We start from the raw sequence: 20,053 nt of genomic DNA on the forward strand, positions 1-20,053 counted from the left end.
TCCTCTTGCTCTTCCTTCAGAGCATGTGATGATTTTCTGTAACTGCAGAGAAACCAAGTCACTCCCTTGATCAATAAAATCCAGTACCTCCTATTATCTCTAGGATAATGTAAACTGTTTAGCTTTTAATGCCCTCCAAATCTGACCCCAACCTTTTCACCCTCAGTACATATAACTCAACCTCCCACACTTTGCAATCAAGTCAAAGTGGCTTTCTCTATGGTTTCTTACAGGATAATCTTGGTGTCTTTGAAATGGACATATCCCATGATTACAGAGTTCTCATTCCTCACCCTCACCTTATAGATTCTCTTACCTCAAAATGAAGTTCAAGTAATGCCTTCTACATGTAGTTTTTCCTGATCCCTTCAACTACTAATGTCCTCCCTCTGAAACCCACCTTGTATTTGACTGCTTTCAATTTGTTTTTATTCTCCTTACTTTTATTCTCTATACACATATGTATTTCCCCCTATTAGAATGTAAGCTCCTTAAGGTCAAGGATTGTCTTTCTCTTTGTTTATATTTGTATCCTCAGCACTTAACACAGTGCCTGGCACACAGTATATGTTTAATGCTTCTTACCTTCCCTTGCCTTCCTTAAATCTGTTCTCTCCAAAGTAGCAATGACCTCTTATTTGCCAAATCTGATGGGCTTTTCTTAATCCTTCTCCTTCTCCAATTCTCTGCAGAATCTGATACAGTTTACCATGCTCTCCTCCCAGATATTCACACTTTTCCAGGTTTACATTACAGTGTTCTCCCTTGGTTCTCTAACTTGTCTGACCACTCCTCAAATTCCTTTGCTGGATCATTGTCCATGTCAAGCACCCTAACTAACGGACTCTGTGCTGGGTCCTTGTCTCTCTCTACACTCTCACTTAATGATCTCACCAGCTCCTATAGGTTTAATTATCCATACATACACACACACAAATATATATGTGTGTGTATATACACATATATATCATATAAGATGACATATCCACTCAGATATACATATCACACCAATATCTACCATATGAGACATATCATACCAATCATATCGATTCTGCACTCTCCCAAACAGCCAGTCAGTTGCCGAATTCTGTGGTTTCTACCTCTACAACCTCTTTCCCAATCCATTACCTTCTCTCTATGCACACAGTCACCACACTATTTCAAGCCCTCATCACCTCTCAGCTGGGCTATCAGAAGAACTTCCCAATTGGTCATCTTGCTTCAAGTGTCTTACCTCTCTAGTCCAACTTCAAGAGCTGCTATAGCAAACATTTGACCTTGTAACACCATAATGAATAATTTCCAGTGACTGGCTCCTACAATTTAAGCTCTTCTGTTTGGTATTTAAACGCTTTCACAACCTGGCTCCAACCTACCTGTCTAATCACATATATTCTTCTTCCTCACGCCGCACTCTACAATTCAGGCAGACTGGCCTTCTTGTTATTTGTCACATAGGTCATTATATAGTCTCTATACATTTATAAGGATGTCTTCCATGCCTGAAATATACTCTTCTTACCTTGTTTCTATCTCTTAGAATCCTCATTTCCCTTCAAGTGCTGCCCTTTACATGAAACCTTTCCTGATCCCTCCAGCTACTGTTATTACCCCCCACAAAGAATTAATTACTTTGTAATTATTTCATAGATACTTTATATATACAGTTTTGTATACATTGTCTCCTCCCTATGGAATGTAAGCAAGTTCATAGAGTGTAGAGACCACTTAATTTTTATTTTTTTTTATCCTGAACACAGTGCCTGGCACATAATTGGTGCTTGACAAATTTGCTTGGTGAATGATTGGCTGACTTATTGAAATACTTAATATTTTGTAAATTAATGTACAAATATGAGCTATTGTTTTATACATGTAAAAATAACAAGAAATATGAAAGCAAATAGTTCAAATAAAAATACTTTACCCCATAAACAATATTCCAGACGCTGTAAGGGATACAATGTAATACACAAAATGTAATACTGACACAAATGAAATAATTAATGAACAATCTAAGATGGTAAATCAATGCCAGATTGTGTGGTGTATCCTTTACCCTAAAGTGGGAGTTTGAAGGAGTTGAAATTTTTTTTTTAAAGGCCTAAATTACTTGAAGAAAGATTGTTGGAGGAGGTAAAACTTAATCTGGGTCTGGAAGAACTTACAAAAAAGCATGAGCAGTAACGGGAGCAAAGGCATAGATGTAACAATAAGCAGAATGTGACTGTGAGATGATAAGGACATTATGGGCAGCTAAGTGGTGCAGTGGGTAGAATGCCAGACTCGCAGTCAGGAAGACTCATTTCCTGAGTCAAAATGTAGCCTTGGACACTTCCTAGCTGCCTGACCCTGGACAAGTCACTTCATCCTGTTTGCCTCAGTTTCCTCATCTGTAAAATGAGCTGTAGAAGAAAATGACAAACTACTCCAGTACCTTTGCCCAGAAAACCCCAAATGGGGTCATGAAGAGACAGCTGGATGTGACTGAAACAACTAAACAACGAGGACACTGACCTGACAGAAAGAAGCTATCATATCTGAGAATTTTGGGAAATAAGAGTGGATGAGAAAGCAGAATAGATGGAATATAAATTATGAAGGGTATTGAAAGTCACAGAGAGGAGCTTACACTTAAAGGAAAGGTTTACAGTTTTTTTTTTAAATGATATGATGAAAGTAACATTGAAGGCAGATTAGTCTGGCTACAGTATATAGAACATGCTGGAGATAATATTTAGTGAGTCTAACTAGAAGACTATTGCATAAACATAAGTATGAAATTATTGGTTTCCTAGACTAGGGCTATGACAATGGAAATGGAGAATAAAATAAAAGTCAGATATAAGAAATATTTTGAAGGAATATTCAACAGGACAAGGTGACTAACTTGACATAAAGTTTAAAGGAGGATGAATGAGAAATGATTACAAGGAAGGGGAAAATATGGAATAAAATTATTATTTTTAAGCATAAGAAGAATGACATTTTAATATGAATATCTAAAAAGGCTTAGCACAGCAGTTTCTTACCTTGTGGTACTTCAGCAAATCGAGACAGGACAGTAACAAGTAGACTTTCGGCATTTATCAACAGAATATGACCCTCTTCACAGCCAACAAATACTTCATTTGTTGAGTTCCAACAGTGTATAGTAGGATGAACCAAGGGATGCAAATCATCTTTAGGCTTAAATAAAACATTTTTTAAAATTTCTGTCAAAGACTACCAAATATATTAGAGGTTTGCAAATAAATCCATACTTAAGAATTTTTGTACATAGAAAAGTGGGGGTGATTAAGGAAATGAGGTGGGAACCTCACCTATGATTGCTAAGAAAAATAATCACATACTACCAGAATTTCATGAACTTTCTATACTGTTGAAGAACTAAGCACTACTGAGGACAAAGAAGGGACAGGAAGCACCAGGGGGCAGAGATGTAGCCACTGAAGGAAAGGAGCATATTATCACAAATGTTGTCTAGGGTGGGACCAAGCAGAAAGGCATTCACCTGGGGTAAGGCTGCTTGGAGTAAGAGTAAGCATGTCCAACAACAAAAAGTTGACAGTGCCTTCTAAATTTCAATGCTCTGAGAGAAAGCTCTTGTCACCCCATCCTAGTTATGTTTCTGTTTACATTTCAAAAATCATTAGTCTTTCCCCCCGCAAATTTTTTTCATTTGACCTATCCTGAATCTCACTTAATCTTTTCTCATTCTCTGATTCCTAGCTTCATTTTGCTAAAAGAAAATAAGTATCTGCTATAAGAATACTAAAGAACTTTTTGTTTGTTGACTCATAAAAGTTCAAATGTACTTTCAAATTTAAGAAAATTCTCAGGCTGTAGTCATCACTTTTGAGCAAATTATTTATTTTTATCCTTTTTTTCCGTAACCACTTACTCCCTGTATGGCTGTAGGGAGAAAATCCTGCTAAATTCTAGGCTGAAGTTGTGTTATGCTAAATTCAAACAGAGAATAGGTCAAATAATGCTAATGACCTCCATAATCTGGTTAATTATGGTACCCTACATGATTTTGATCCCATAAAAAACTTTCAAAGGAACATAAACAGATCCTGGGATCATGTACTTAGAAAAAACATTCATGTATGTGGAATATCAACAACATATTTTGGGCCCCAGGATTACATCAATGCACTAGCTACATTTAGTCCTAGAGCATATAAGAGAAAAATTCTTTCCTTTGTAACAGATAGATATTGGGTGATGATAGCATGACAAAGTAAACAGTACACTAACTTCTAAGTTAGGACATGTGAATTCTGGTCCTAACTCTGCACTAGCTAGATGTATGATCCTGGGCAAATCATTTCACCTCTCTAGTCCTAAATGTCTTAATCTGTAACATGAGGTTAGAACCAATTATCTCTAAGGTCTTTTTTGGTTTTAAAATTATATGAATATAATTATATTAACCTTTTAGATATAAGACTGAGAATGCTACTTGATAGTTCATGTGATACTATGATAGTTATTGGAGGAGGAATGTCTACCAGAGTGCGCCTTCTTTGTAAACTGGTTTTTCCTTAAAAGGTATTGAAACCATCCTCGAGACTTAATTTCTATCAATTCTTAGTCTTTTGAATATAATACCATTGCTCTCCATTGACTAGAAGATGACCACAGGGGCACCATAGAAGCAGGAGAGCTACAATAAGCTAAATCTATTCAAAGTCCTTGATGAATATAGTTATTAAATATTATTCCTTCAAAGATCCCATCAGTCTAGGTACTCCACTTGATCACTGCACTTTGCCCTTCTCTTTGGAGCTATGGACTCTAAAACCTGGGGGAGCTCAGTTTAGACATCTCCTTTTGCAGCTGGCTATACCACTCTAGGACTTCTCTCTCTTCTCCACTATGCCCCTGCATCAAGTACCTCCCTCCCTCCAATGATAATTTTGACACTGATGCTATGTTCCAATGGGTCAAAAATGTTTTGTGAATATTGAATAGAAACAGGCTGACTGAGTGAGAGGTTCAAAAAGGAGCCCCATTCCTCATATACCTCTCAAAAAGTGAGAAATTGATACATTAAAGAAAAACAACTTTAAAAACTTGCAAAAGCATAAAAATCAACCAAAATAGGAAATGAACAAAGTGCTAATACAATTTTTTTTAAAACTTCAACAACTCTGTGGTAATTTAAACAGCTAAAATACAAAAGCAATGTAGATAGGAAAAGAAATAACAAATGTTCTAGAAACATCCTCAAAGGAATGGATAAATGACACATTTGATAAAACTATGAAAGAAAGAATATTGGTAAGAAAACTAAAAAAAAAGAAGCAGAAGCCTTTATAAGAAGTAGAAAAATTCATTGGAAGAGATTAAGTAATATAATTAATAGGTGCTAAAAAAAAGATGAGAAAGAAATAATTTAAAAATGACCAACAGAAAACACAAAAGACACGAGAATCAGCCAACAACAGACATTGCTTACAATGCAAAACATATTTGGACACAATGCTGCTCTACTGGAAAAAAAAAACTTATAATATCACTGAAATATGTAAAAAATTGGAAAAAATACTAATTCAAAAGATAGACCTAAATGATAGGTCCAAATGTAGAAATCTCAGGATTATTGACATCAAAGAAATTTTAAAAAGTTTTATAAAAACAAAATAACCCAACCAATTTATTCCAGAAAATCATCAAAGGAAATATTGAACAATTACCAAAAACAAGTGAAAATATAGAAATAAAAAGAATCCTCAGAATTCTATAGCTCAAAATTCAACACTCAAACACTTTACAGTTAAATTACAACTATAAGGGAAAAATACAAAATGCCAGAAAAGAAATAGGGAAATTACATGACAAAGAAAATAAATCAAATCACAGAAGACAAGAAGGAAGGCAAAGAATGGTCTTTGAAACTGGAATATAACATATACAAAATTCATGAGTCATGAAATCAGAAAAAATCAATATGTTGTATGAAAGCAAGAAATAGTTATTAGAGATGCTTTCAGACTTTGAAAAACTAGAGAAAATAAATATGCTCTTTAAGTAATTCTGAGTATATGGTAATACTCTAACCAAAAAAGATATTTAATAAAAACAATTCATACTTCCCAAATCAAGATAAGCCAGTTGATGAAATGTGAGATTCCTCATGGTTTCACATAAGCTAAAACACAAAATGTTTCCCTAAGTCAAAAGCAAGGATGGGAAAGATGAACGGGGGAAAAACCAACAGAATAGTAGAAAATAGTTGAATAATCCCAGTAGTCAGTTAGGTGGCACAGTGGATAGAGCACTGGGCTTGGAATCAGAAAGACTTAATGTTCATGAATTCAAATTGGGTTTCAGATACTTACTAGCTGTAGCCCTAGGCAATTCACTTAACCCTGTTTGCTTCAGTTTCTTCATCTGTAAAATGAGCTAGAGAAAGAAATGCCAAACCATTCCAGTATCCTTGCCGAGAAAACCCCAAAATAGGATCACAAAGAGTCAGACAAGACCGAAACAACTCAAAAACAACAGAATAATCCCAGGCAAAACTACTATCTGCAATAAAGGGGAAGTCCAAGTTAAAGAAATCTACATAACTCTTAAAAAAAGATGTAAGAAATTATTGAAAATTGTTTTAAGTTTGGGTTAACAACTCAAGTAATAAGAACAATGAAGTGTTTATTCCATTCTGAGAAAATAAACAAAGACTAGAAAAGCTCACATTCTATAGTGATTATTGTAAATGGTCTAAACTCTGAAATAAAAAGAGATACAAAGTGGATTTTTAAAAAAGGACTCAATAAATAGTAGTTTAGAGGAAACATTTCACAAATAAAGATATAAAGAGACTAAAAATTAAATTTACCACTCTACCACCAAATCAGGAAAAGCCACAGTAGCACTGGAGATATCAAACAAAACTAAATTCAAACCAGAGGAGATAAACACAAGCATTATATTATGCTAAAATGTTCTATTGAAAATTAAAATATGTAAATTTTAAATATGTATGTATCTAACAAATCATCAGTAAAATTTTAAAAGAAAAAGGTCATACTTTCCCAAGACCAAATAGGCAAAAGATAAATAATAGCAGGAGATTTTAATACCCAACTATCATAATTTTTTCAAAAAGACAAATAATAAAGAAATTATAGAACCAAAATACAGTATTAACAAAATAGTCTAATAAAAATATAGAGGAAACTCAATGGAAAAATAGAGAATTATAATATTTTCCAACATATATGGAACCTATATAAAAACCAATTACATGTTAATCACATAAATGAAATAGGTAAATTTAGAAAACCAAAAATTTTATTAGTAAATGATGATAAAAATAAAAGTTGTAGGCCCACATGGAGCCTAAAAAATGACTTATTAAGTAATGGCTGGGTCCAAGCAAAAATTAAAATGAATAAAGGTCAAAATGTACAAGATGCAACCAAACTAATACTCTATTTTGACACAAGTAAATTTGTAGCTAAATACTCATATCCATAAGAAAGGGAAAGAAAAAGATTCACTTTGAAAACCTGGAATAGCAAGAAATATACCAATAAAGAGAAACTGAAAAATAATCAAGAGAAGACTCAGAAACAAGATGGATATGATTGAAATTAAGTAAACAAATTGAAATGATGAATCTGAGCTGTTTTTAAGATTAATAACTGATGAAAAGAAGGCAAATTAAAATTAACCTAATTAAAAATGAGAAAGTATGATCCATAGGCCAAAAATACTATTTTTAATGATTAAGGATTATTATACACACTGAAGAAGCACTTTGCAATAGCTCTAATTGTTATGATTTTTTTCCCCCTTGCATTAAGCTTCATCGTTTCTATAAAACTTCTACCTCTGCTTTTAGTTATACCTTCTGGACCCAAGCAGAACAAATTGAAACTCAGTTCTGTATGACAGTCTTTCAATTTACATGAATACAGCTAGGGTGCCCCCAAAGTAAGTCTCTAGGTTAAACATTTCTAGTTCTTTCAAACAATCCTCATATGACGACCTCAAGAGCTTTCACCATCCTGGCCACTCTCCTGTGAACATTCTCCGGTTTATCAATTTCCTCTTTAAAATGTGGCACCCAAAAAGGAACACAATATTCCATAGTCTGACCAGAGCACAGCAGTAAAGAACTATCACTTTCTGTTCCTGAATTCTGTTGATGCCATGAATTATTATTTAACCTACCAATTCTTTAGGACTAAATATTCATTTAGTCTCTGAGTAATTGTTAATCCTCTCTTCAAAGTCATTTTATTGAATGTAGTTTTTATTACACTACAATCAGTAAAAGATATGTTTAATATTTATGCTTTTCTGCATTCATTTATGAAGTTTTATGGCCTTATACATGTTTAATTTTTGAAAAAGCACTATATATAACTGATATATATGTATGATATATATTCTTTTGTATTGTCATTCAACAATGATGAAAAGTCTATCTTTCTTTTTTTAAGTTCTATTCAAGTCATTAACTTCTTTCTTATTTATCTTTTTGTTAGATTTGCCTAGTTCTGAAAAAAAGTATATTGAATTCCCCCATGATTATACTATTACTGTCTATTTCTCACAACAATTCAATTAGTTTTTCCTCTATGTATTTAGATACTATGTAATTTGGTATGCATATATGTAATGGGAATGCAAATTTGGAAGATCTTCCCTGCCCCTAGGCTAAAATGCACCTGAAGCCTGGGGAGGGAGGCTTGTTTTTCAGTAGATACTTCTTGATTGGCCAGTGAGTCAATAAGGTTGTTACATTCTCTGAGCCAGGAGAAGGCTATATAAGCCCTGATGTGTAGCTTTGTTTTGGGACTCACTTTGAGAAGTGTTCTGTGATTTGATCTGAATTATGGGAAGCCGTTGTTGAGAGTCCCCCGGCTTTGAAAAACCCAGATGTGGAAACCCAGATGTTGACTGGGTATGGATGTAATGGTTGGACAGTTTGGAAAGCTGTCTACTTGATCTGTTTCTGTCTTGATAATTCTGCCTGTGTATTTTGAAGTTCGGGATGCTGACCTTTTTCCCCTGAACAAGGTAAACGATATATGTCTGACTGATTAAAGTAAGCTTGTTAACCCATTTTGAGTTGCTTTCCTTTAACAAAGCAGATCCAAGAACCTGTGATAGCTGCAAACCCTGAGGACACTTGGGGTGCTTGCCGCTACAATATATTATGCATTGATGTTGGTTCATTCTCTATATAGTCTTTAAGTACAATTAATATAATAATAAATAATTATAAACATAATACATCAGTATAATAATAGGCAGGGATGAGCTTCTCATTTTATTTATTTTATTGTGCCTATTTTGGTGTTAGTTTTCTGAAATCATAATTGCTATTTGAGCCTTTTTTAGTTCTAATAATAATAAATTGCTATATAATGCATAATAATACGCATAATCAATTTTGCTATAATCTATTGTTAATACTATGAATTTTTAATTTTCAGTATATTTCTGACAAATAACATATTCAATTCTGCTTTCTAATCCATTCTGATATATTCTTCTATTTTGTGGGAGTTTGTAATGGTAATGGGAATTTGAAGATCTTCCCTACCCCTTGAGAGACCTAAGTTAATTTCCCCAGGGAAATACAGAAACACTCCACTGGTCTCAGCACACACCAGACACCAGCACTAGGACCCCCAGCTCAGCACCAGGTAAGCTACCAGACTCCTATGGCCTCCAGCAGAGCCAGCCACCCCCCTCAGTGCAGCATCAGACACAAGGATTCCCCCATGGGCCTCAGGACAACATCAGAACAGTGCCAGGTAAACAGCCACGTTTCACACGAAGCCTGAGACACTGCCCACCACTGAAGCAAAGCTCGAATTTAAAAGAAATTAAAAAGGCCAAAGAATATGAGTAAAAACAACAGCAACAAAAAAGAATCCGATCGTAGAAAGTTATTATGGTGACAGGGAATATCAAGACACACACTCAGAAGAGGAAAACCATGTCAAAACACCTATGGACAAAACCCCAAAGAAAAATGGGAAGTGGTCTCAAACAGAAAAAACACATGAAAGAGCTCAAAAAGAAGCTTAAAAATCCTATAAGAGATGTAGAAGAAAAATTGGGAAAAGAAATCAGAGTGGGGGCGCTAGGCTAGGTAGCACAGCGACTAAGAGCACTGGCCCCAGTGTCGGGATGACCTGGGGGATCGAATCCGGGCTCAGACACTTAGCATCCACCCAGAAACACCTGGCTGTGTAACCTTGAGCAAGTTACTTAACCCCAATTGCTTTAAAAAATAAAAAGAAAAGAAAAGAAATCAGGGTAATGTAAGAGAATTATGAAAAAAGAGTCAACAGCCTAGAAAAAGAAAACAACCGTTTTAAAATTAGAATTGGCCAAATGGAAAAGGAAAAACCCCTAAAGAAAACAATTCCTTAAAAGTTAGAATTGGGGGTGGCTAGGTGACGCAGTGAATAGTGCACCAGCCCTGGAGTCAGGAGGACCTGAGTTCAAATCCAGACTCAGACATTTAACACAAAACTAGCCACGTGACCTTGGGCAAGTCACTTAACCCCAACTGCCCTGCCCTCTCCCCTCCAAAAAAAAAAGAGTTCTCTATCATTTTAGGGTGGCTAGGTGGTGCAGTGAATAGAGCACCGGCCCTGGAGTCAGGAGGACCTGAGTTCAAATTCAGCCTCAGACACTTGACACACTTACTAGCCGTGTGACTTTGGGCAAGTCACAACACCAATTGCCCTCCAAAAAAAAAAAAAGCAAAAATAAAAATTGGAATTGGTCAAGTAGAAGCTAATGGCTATATGAGACATCAAAAATCAATCAAATAAATTCAAAAGAATGAAAAAATAGAAGAAAATGCAAAGTATCTCACTGGAAAAAACAACTGACCTGGAAAATAGATCCAAGAGAGACAATATCAAAATCACTGACCTACATGAAAGTCATAATCAAAAGGAAGACCTGGACAGGATCTTTCAAGAAATTACCAAGCAAAACTGCCCTGATGTCCTGGAACCGTAGGGCAAAACAGGCATTGAAAGAATCCACCAATCACCTCAGGAAAAAGAGATACTAAAATAAAAACTCTAAGGAACATTGTAGCCAAATTTAAGAACTATCAGGTCAAGGAAAAAATATTGCAAGTAACCAGAAAGAAACAATTCAAATATCAAGGAGCCACATTACTCAGGACTTAACAGCTGCAACATTAAAGGATCAAGTTCATCAAACATGATATTCTGGATGGCAAAGGAGCTAGGATTACAACCAAGAATCACCTATCCAGGAAAAGTAAGCATAACATTTCAAGGGGGGAAAATGATCATTCAGTGAAATAGAAGGATTTCAAGTTTCCATAAGGAGAAGACTAGAGTTGAACAAAAAAATCTGATCTCCATTATCAAGACCCAAGAGAAGCCTAGAAAGGGAAAAAAATAAGGGATTCAATGGAGCTGAACTGTTTATATCCCTCCATGGGAAGATGATACTTGAAATTCTTAAAAATTGTACTATGAATAGTACATCTAGAAGGAATATATATATAGACAGAGAATATGGGTTTAAGGTGAATCTGAGGGAATGACATTAAAAAAAATAACTAAGGGATGAGAAAGAGGAGGACACTGGGTGCAGAAAAAAGGGAGAGGTAGAATGGGGTAAATTATTTCACATGAAAAGGCACAAAAAACCTACTACAGTAGAGAGGAAGATGAAAGGGTGGACAATGAGCATCACTTGAACCTTACACTCATCAGGATTGGCCATACCGAAATCTATCTTACCTGACAGGGAAGGAGGAGGAGAGGATATTCATTAAAGTGGGGGTGGGGATGAGGAGAGGCTACTGGATAGATAAGAGGAGATGGTAGACAGAAGCATAATACTGGTGAGGAGGGAAAAGGTGAAAGGAGAGAGAGGACAAACAGGAGGAAAAATAGGATGGAGGGAAATACACAGTTAGGAGTTGTAACTGTGAATGTGAAGGGATGAACTCTCCCATAAAATGGAAGTGGAGAGCAGAGTGGATCAAAAACTAGAATCCTACAATATGTTGTTTATAAGAAACACACCTGAAGCAGATAGAAGCAGATACACAGAGTAAAGGTAAGGGGCTGGAGCAGACTCTAGTATGTTTCAACTGAAGTTAAAAAAAAAAAAAGCAGGGGTAGCAATCCTAATCTCAGACAAAGCAAAAGCAAAAATAGTCCTAATTAAAAGAGATCAGAAGGTAAACTACATCTTGCTAAAAGGTACCATAGACCATGAAGTAATATCAATACTAAACATATGTGCATATATGCACCAAATGATGTAGCATCCAGATTCTTAAAGAAGTGAATTACACATTCATAACCAAACAAGAGATAGAGAGCATTATGAAATGTAAAATAGATCATTTTGATTATACTAAATTTAAAAGTTTTTGTACAAACAAAACCAATACAACCAAAATTAGAAGGAAAGCAGAAAGCTAGGAAACAATCTTCACAAGTGTCTTTGATAAAGGCTTCATTTCTCAAAAACATAGAGAACCGAATTTATAAGAATATAAGCCATTTCCCAATTGACAAATGGTCAAAGGATATGAACAGGCAGTTTTCAGATAAAGAAATGAAAGCTATCTAAAGGCATATGAAGAAGTGCTCTAAATCACTTTTGGTTAGAGAAAAACAACCTAAAACAACTCTGAGGTATTACCTAATACCTATCACATTGGTTAATATGACAAAAAAAGAAAATGATAATAAATATTTGAGAGGATATGGGGAAATTGGGACACTGATGTACTACTGGAAGAGCTGTGAAAAGATCCAACCATTCTGAACAGCAATTTGAAACTATGCCCAAAAGGCAACCAAACTGTATATACCCTTTGATATAGCAATACCACTTATAGGTCTGTATCCCAAAGAGATCATAAGAAAGGGAAAAAGACCTACATGTACAAAAATATTTATAGCATCCCTTTTCATGTTGGTAAAATACTGAAAATTGAGGGGATGTACATCAATTGGGTAATGACTGAATAAGCTGTAGTATATGAATGTAATGGAATACTATTGTGCAATAAGAAATGATGAACTGATAGGTTTCAGAAAAACCTGGAAAGACTTGTATGAACTGATACAAAGTAAAATGCACAGAACCAGGAAAACATTGTACACAGTATCAGCAACATTGTGTGATGATCAACTATGAATGACTTAGCTCTTCTCAGCAACACAGTGTAGTACAAAGGACTCATGAAGGAAAAATGCTATCCACATCCAGAGAAAAGAACTTATGTACTCTGAATGCAGATTGAAGAATACTTTTTTCACTTTGTTCTTCATAGTTTTTTTTTATCTGTTTCTTGTTTCACAATGGTGATTAATATGGAAATGTTCTATATGGCAGCACATGTATAACCTGTATCAAAATGCCTACCATTTTAGGAAGAGTGAAGGGGAGGGAGGGAGAGAATAAGATTTGGAACTCAAAAATTTTGTAAAAATGAATGCTAAAAATTGTCTTGACATATAATTAGGGAAAATACTATTTAAATATTTTTATTTTAATTTGTCTTATCTGTTCACTTTTCCTACATACCTTTACTTCCCTTAAGGCTTTATCAGATGGTTAATATAATAAAGTAATTCTAGTTAGTGGTTTTTTAAAAGAAAAAGAAAAGAATGTAGTAATCTTAAGGTAAGATTACATTTACTATGACAAAACTGTGATTACAAAAAGCTATTATTCTCTCAGAAAGGGAAAAACTCATCCAGTATTAAGGAATATACATAAATGAAGTTTCTTAGAGTCAATTTCCCAGAAAATGTGAAAGTTGGAAGGCACCTCATCAACCATCAAGGCCAACCTATTCACAAAAAAAATCTCCACCATAAAAAATCTGAGAAATGAGTGTTTATCCTCTGCTTGAGAACCTCCATGAAACATGTCCTTCTAATTTTAAACCATAGGTTATATTGCCATATCCCAAATGAGTTTTTTTCAAACCTCGTTTACTTGCTGCTTTTTGATATTCAAAGAATTTTTGCATCTATCCCCATTTTACATAATGAACTGATAAAAATTATAGAGTTGGTCAGGAATAAGTATAAGCTCTATGAAAAAAGAGATCATATCTTACCTCCCTCTTCTCCTAGCACAATGTTCTAACTATATATGCTTTACAAAATCTGTCTAATTAAATTGCATCTGAAGAGTTATACTGAAATATTAATAGTGATCTTCCATGCCTTAGTAACCCTCCATGTTTGACCATATCTTTACTAATCCAACTTCTAATATAATACAATTTTCCTGTGCCAATCCAAGCACAATACAGCATGAGTTGGATAGTCTTGAATATAGCTGTAATTACCTTGAATGTTTCTGCTTCTATACCAACTAGGCCAGCAATGGAAGAAATTAGCAGTGCAGGTCCATAAACAGTATCTGTAGGTCCTGTGTAAGAAAACATTCCATCTGTTTCATCAATATATGTCCCATCTTCAGCAGGTAGTTTTACTGATCTAAAGAAACATAAAGAATCATTACATTAGGCAAAAATATCATTAATGGAAAATAATCATGTGTAGCCTAATTTTTATATGTCTTAAAACAATAAAATACATCCTTTTGGGCTAGTTCCTATATAAATTATAAAAGAATCTATAAATCACACTTATGAATTAGATAAAGAGAATTTCCAAGGCTATGAGAGAAGTAATCTAGACAGTCCTATTAAGTAAACTAGTGCATCTATTTTTCAAGTTGATAAAGACTTCAATTTTTATCAGAATGTTCAATTTCAAATTTGCATTTCAGAATGTGATGAACAAAGTTTATTTCTAAACCTGTTAGCTTAGCTCTCCCCAACAACTACTTCAACTTTTCTCAAGGTTCTGAAATGGCATTTTGCCAAAAGAAAATCATCTTCAAAAAGTAAATGTTGGGGAGTACCCATCAATTATGGAATGGCTGAGCAAGTTATGACATATGAATGTGAAGGAATACTATATATTAATAATACTATATATTATATAATGTATTATTGATTTTTTTTTTCAAGCTCAGTTTAGCAGCCCATGAGTCCATAGTGAAGTAGGTGTGTGGTGGAGATGATCCTTACTCTTCTCTGCATCTGCTGTTCTACCTGGTTTCAACTCCATGAAACAAGATGTCACTGGTGCTGGATATTCCCTGGTGTTTCCCTATCTCCATTCCTTTCCTGCTTTCTTTTGTGTCTTGTCTCTCCCTATTAGATTGTAAGTTTCATGAGGGGAGGGAGTGCCTTTGTAGAAAAATCAATTGTATCCCTAGTGCTTAGCACAGTACCTAAAAGTAAGTGCCTTTAATTTATTTATTTATTTGTTTGTTTAAATTAATAAATATAATATATTAATACTATATAGTAATGTAAGAAATGATGAAGGGGATGGTTTCAGAAAAACCTCTGAAGACTTATACAAACTAATGCATAGTAAAGTGAGAACAAGGAAAACAATTATACAATAACAATAATATTATAAAAACAAACAACTTTACTTTGGAACTCAGATCAACATAAGAACCAACTGCAATTCCAGACAACTCTTTATAAAATATGCTGCCTCCTCTCATGAGAGGAAAGTGATGGACTCAGAATACAAATTGAGGCATTTTTGTTTGCTTGTTTTTGGACATGACAAAAGTGGGAATTTGTTTTGACTATACATGCCTGTAGGGAGTTTTTCCTACTTTCTCAGTGGGGATGGGAAGTAAAATGTGGGAAAGAAACAATTTGTAGCTAAAAAAACCTGAATTTTAAGGAAAGAGTAAATGCTTACATTCAGTTCAAAAGACATTTATTAAGCACCTAGTGTGTACAAGGCATTGTTCAAAATATTAAAGATATAAAGACAAAAATGAAATAGTCTCTAACTTCAAGGAACTTACATTCTTCTTTAGGTTACAACACGTAGATAAGAAAATATGACACAATTTCACAAGAGAGAACTTTAACAACTGGGGAAATTAGAAAAAAAAATTAAGATAATAAGGTAGGCTGGAGCTAGATTGTGCAGGATCTTAAATGCCAGGCTGAGAAGTTTGTATTTTATCCCAGTTGCAACAGAAGGCACTGAAGAAGTTAAAGTTAGGGTTAGGATTAAGGTAAGGGTTAAAGTGAAATGGTCAAACTTATGAAAGATGGTTTTGGAAGACATATAGAAGAAAAGTTGCAGTTGGAAGAGACTAGAAAGAGGAAGGCTGATTAGAAAGTGACTTAATTGTCTAGGTAAAAAGTGATAAGGGTAATAGCCATGTGAGTAAAAAATGATTCTATCTTACCTATTTTTATATACAGGGAAATGAAGAGAGAATAGTCAGGGCAGGGATGATTGCCTAGGAAATAACTGATAGATGGAGGGAATTAAGATTAAGAAAATAATAAAGAGTAAGGGAGTCACAAAGACAAGAAAAGATGGAATGATAAAAGATTGTTGGAGTTCAAGAGCCCAAGAATCAGGATGTCTAAATGTCTAAACAGATTTGGAGATGATGAAAACTTATGACTTTGTTAACATTCTATTCAAAATTTAAAGATGCCCTGGGGATAAAATGGCTCTCTCTTTAATGCTATGAAATCCTGTACTTATTTTTTCCTTGAAAATAATGTTTTCAGAAAAGTTTCATACTTTTAGCGAATGCTAATATTTATTAGCATATTAGTATTAGCGAATGCTAATACATGCAAAGTTTTTGAAAGCAGAACTCAATTATGTTTTTCTGCTCAGTCTTCTTTACTCCTTGCTTCTATAAGTAGGCCATTGACTAATGAAACAGTTGTATGTGCTTTATACTTTCCTGTATAGAAAAAGTCCTAAAGAACTCTACCAGTTGCAAACTCTATTTATTCTATCACCAATCACACCTTGTCAAATGCTAACCCTGAATCCAATCCAATTCAATCCAATAAACATTTATCAGGCACCTACTTTTAGGTACTGTGCTGAGCACTGGGGATACAATTGATTTTTCTAAAAGGGCACTCCCTTCCCTCAAGACACTTACAATCTAATAGGGAGAGACAAGACACAAAAGAAAGCAGGAAAGGAAGGGGAGATAGGGAAAGACCAGGGAGTACCCAGCACTGGTGACATCTTGTTCCATGGAGTTGAAACCAGGTAGAACAGCAGATGCAGAGAAGAGTAAGGATCATCTCTACCACATACCTACTTCACTATGACTCATGGGCTGCTAAACTAAGCTGAAAATAATCATTAAACTATGTAGATTCATTACAAATTTATTTCAATTTAAATCACAATCACATAAATTCAATACAATTCACTAGCAACGAGGCCAACCACTGCAGCAAAGAAATCGTTCTGCTCCTCCAGAGTAGATAAAGCACTGGGCCTGAAATCAGAAAGGGCTGAGTTCAAATGTAGCCCCAAGACACTAACTAGCTGTGTGACCATGAACAAAATCATTTAACTTCTGCCTCAGTTTCTTCAACTGTCAAATGGGGATAATAATAGCACCTACCTCCTAGGATTGTTGTGAGGATCAAATGAGATAATATTTGTAAAGTATACAGTACCTGGCACATAGTATTCCCTTCTTTCTTTCCTTCCTTCCTTCCTTCTTTTTCTTCCTCCTCCCCCTTCCTTCTTAATCAATTTGCTATCACACTCTCCATAGCTACTAATCCAAACCTATCCTCAAAACTTCCAAAGCCCCCCACACCTCACCATCTCAGAAAAGACCTCACCTGAAACTTCAGTAAAAAAATGAAGCCATTCTTCAAAAAATCCCATTTCTTCTCTCCTCCTCATCTCACATCTATCAGATGTCCTCACAATCTCCTCCTACACTCTGGTCTGGCATAAAGAAGTAGCCTTTCTTCTCTTCAAGCCAACCTTGAAAAGGTTGAGTTACCTCAACTGTAAAATGGGTATAATAGCACCTACCTTGCAGTGTTCTTATGATGGTCTAATGAGATATTTGTAAAAAGCACTTAGAATAGTGCCTGGAACGAGAGGCATTATATAAATGCTTATTCCCTTCCCCTTCCTCCAACCTCTATGTATCCTTGATTCCAACCTGTAATGTAATGCCAAGGAAAGGCAACTTCCCAAGGTTCAGAATACCAGCATAGGGGCTCTCCATTTTATTCAGTGACCAACCAAGAACAGAGAAGATTAAAACATGACATCATTCAAAATACAGCATTTACTAAGTGTGATTAAATAATCTCCAAGTACTACCCCACCCCAGGACCTTCCAATCATTCAATCAATTACAAAGTCCCTGTTCTAAATACTTCTCCACCCCTAGGCTATACCTTCATTTGGTCCACCACAAAACCCCTCTTCTCAAATGGAGATTAGTTTCCAAACATAAGTAAAGTACCTTCATTTGTCAATCACAGAGCACAATAAGGTCAAAAGTTCCCCACCCCTGGATCACAATTGAATCTACCCCAGAGTTACATCAAGTTTAAACACAGCACTTAATACCCAAATGGAGTTCTTTTCTTCATCTTGACAGGAGGCAAGTTCTCAGCAATCTTAGTTCCTGGGGAGACAAGGCTTAGCAAGGCCATAAGATACATTTCCAGTCCCTTCATGAATTCATCCTCTGTCTGTAGAACAGTCCTAGAACCCCTGAACACATTAGCAAAGCCCTCTCCGAGGATTTCTGTAAACATCCAACAAGAAAATCCTTCTTCAGGGCTTCCGAACCAACAGAAAGGTTCCCAGACCCCTGCAACAACAGCACTGTCCTTCACCAGTGGACAGTATTCACTCTGTCTGCAGGACAGTCTCCAGACCCCTGCAACAACAGTACTGTCCCTCACCAGTGGACAGTATTCACTCTCTGTCTGCAGGACAGTCTCAGGGCTTCTTAACCAAATGCCAGGTTCCAGGACTTCTTCAACAAAAGGACTGTCTTTCACCAGTGGACAAATCTGGCAAAACAACATCAAAACAGACAGACAAAGTACCAGCAAAACAGCCATGTCTCCTCAGTCCTTGGCAGCTCAGGGGGCAGGTCTCAAAAGTCCAGGGCAATTCAAAGCGGCCACCAGCAATTCTCTTAGTCTCTCTCTCTCTACGAGGTGCTGCTTCCAAAAAGATCTTCCGCCTCTCTCTAGTGTCTCTCCAAATCTACATCACCAGCTCCTCCCAGTTCAGGACTTTCTTTTCACATCAACAAGCCCATACCACAGGTGGGATTAACAAACTCTGGGTTTTAACACAATCAATTTGAAAACCAAGCCAATACAGGGGAATCTTTAATTGCCATTACTATCACACAACCGTGCCCCATCTTCTCCAGAAGACTGCTCCCACTATCATCCCCAATCTCTCTCTAGTCTTCATTCCCACCCCATCTATTGGCTTCTTCTCTGTTGCAAAAACAAAACAAAACAAAACAAAACCCACGTCCATGTCTCCTCCATCCTTAAAGAAGCTTCATTTGATCCAACCATCACTGTTAGCTATCATCCCCTATCTATCCTCCTTCTAAGGTAAAATCTCTCTTCTTAGCCCTCTGTAATGTGGCTTCTGACCTCATCATTCAACTGAAACTCCCCTCTCCAAAGTTACCAGTGATGTCTTAATTCCCAAAACTAATAGCCTTTTCTCAATCTTCATCCTTCTTGATCTCTGCAGTATTTGAAACTTCTGACTACAACCTCCTGGATACTTTCTCCTCTGTAGGTTTTTGTGACCCTGCTCTCTCCTGGTTTTCCTACTACCTTTTTTTCTTTCTCCTCTGTTGATTCTTTAGCTGTCATACGTACTAACTCTAGGGGTCCTCAAAGTTCTGTCCTAAGTACACCTCTCCTTTTGCTTTATATTATCTGACTTAGTGAGCTCAGCAGTTACCATTAGTTCAGTTATTATCACTATGCAAATGATTCTTAGATCCATATATCCAGCCCTAGAATCTTGGACTGGATGTCCCAAAGGAAGCTCTAACTTAACAAGTCCAAAACACAACTGTCTTTACCCCAAACTCTTCCCTCTTATGAACACCTGTAAGACTCTGAAGGACATCACTATCCTCCCAGTTACCCAAGCTCCCA

At 35.7% G+C, this 20,053-nt stretch overlaps 1 protein-coding gene across 1 annotated transcript in view; it reads right to left on the reverse strand.

The window, feature by feature from the left end:
- LOC138168350 (cilia- and flagella-associated protein 43-like) overlaps window positions 1–20,053 on the reverse strand; it is a 180,349-nt gene that overhangs the window by 142,336 nt on the left and 17,960 nt on the right. Inside the window, exons 4-5 of the mRNA XM_069097395.1 lie at window positions 14,354–14,504; window positions 3,033–3,189 (exon numbers count right to left, since the gene is read on the reverse strand). Of these exons, the coding sequence (XP_068953496.1) occupies window positions 3,033–3,189; window positions 14,354–14,504 (308 nt within the window). The remainder of the gene's footprint in view (window positions 1–3,032; window positions 3,190–14,353; window positions 14,505–20,053) is intronic.

This window comes from Petaurus breviceps, unplaced genomic scaffold (genome assembly GCF_028583685.1).
Source record: "Petaurus breviceps papuanus isolate PSGF00001 unplaced genomic scaffold, PetGlider_PUasm1.0 37, whole genome shotgun sequence".
In the NCBI taxonomy this organism is placed as follows: Eukaryota; Metazoa; Chordata; class Mammalia; order Diprotodontia; family Petauridae; genus Petaurus; species Petaurus breviceps.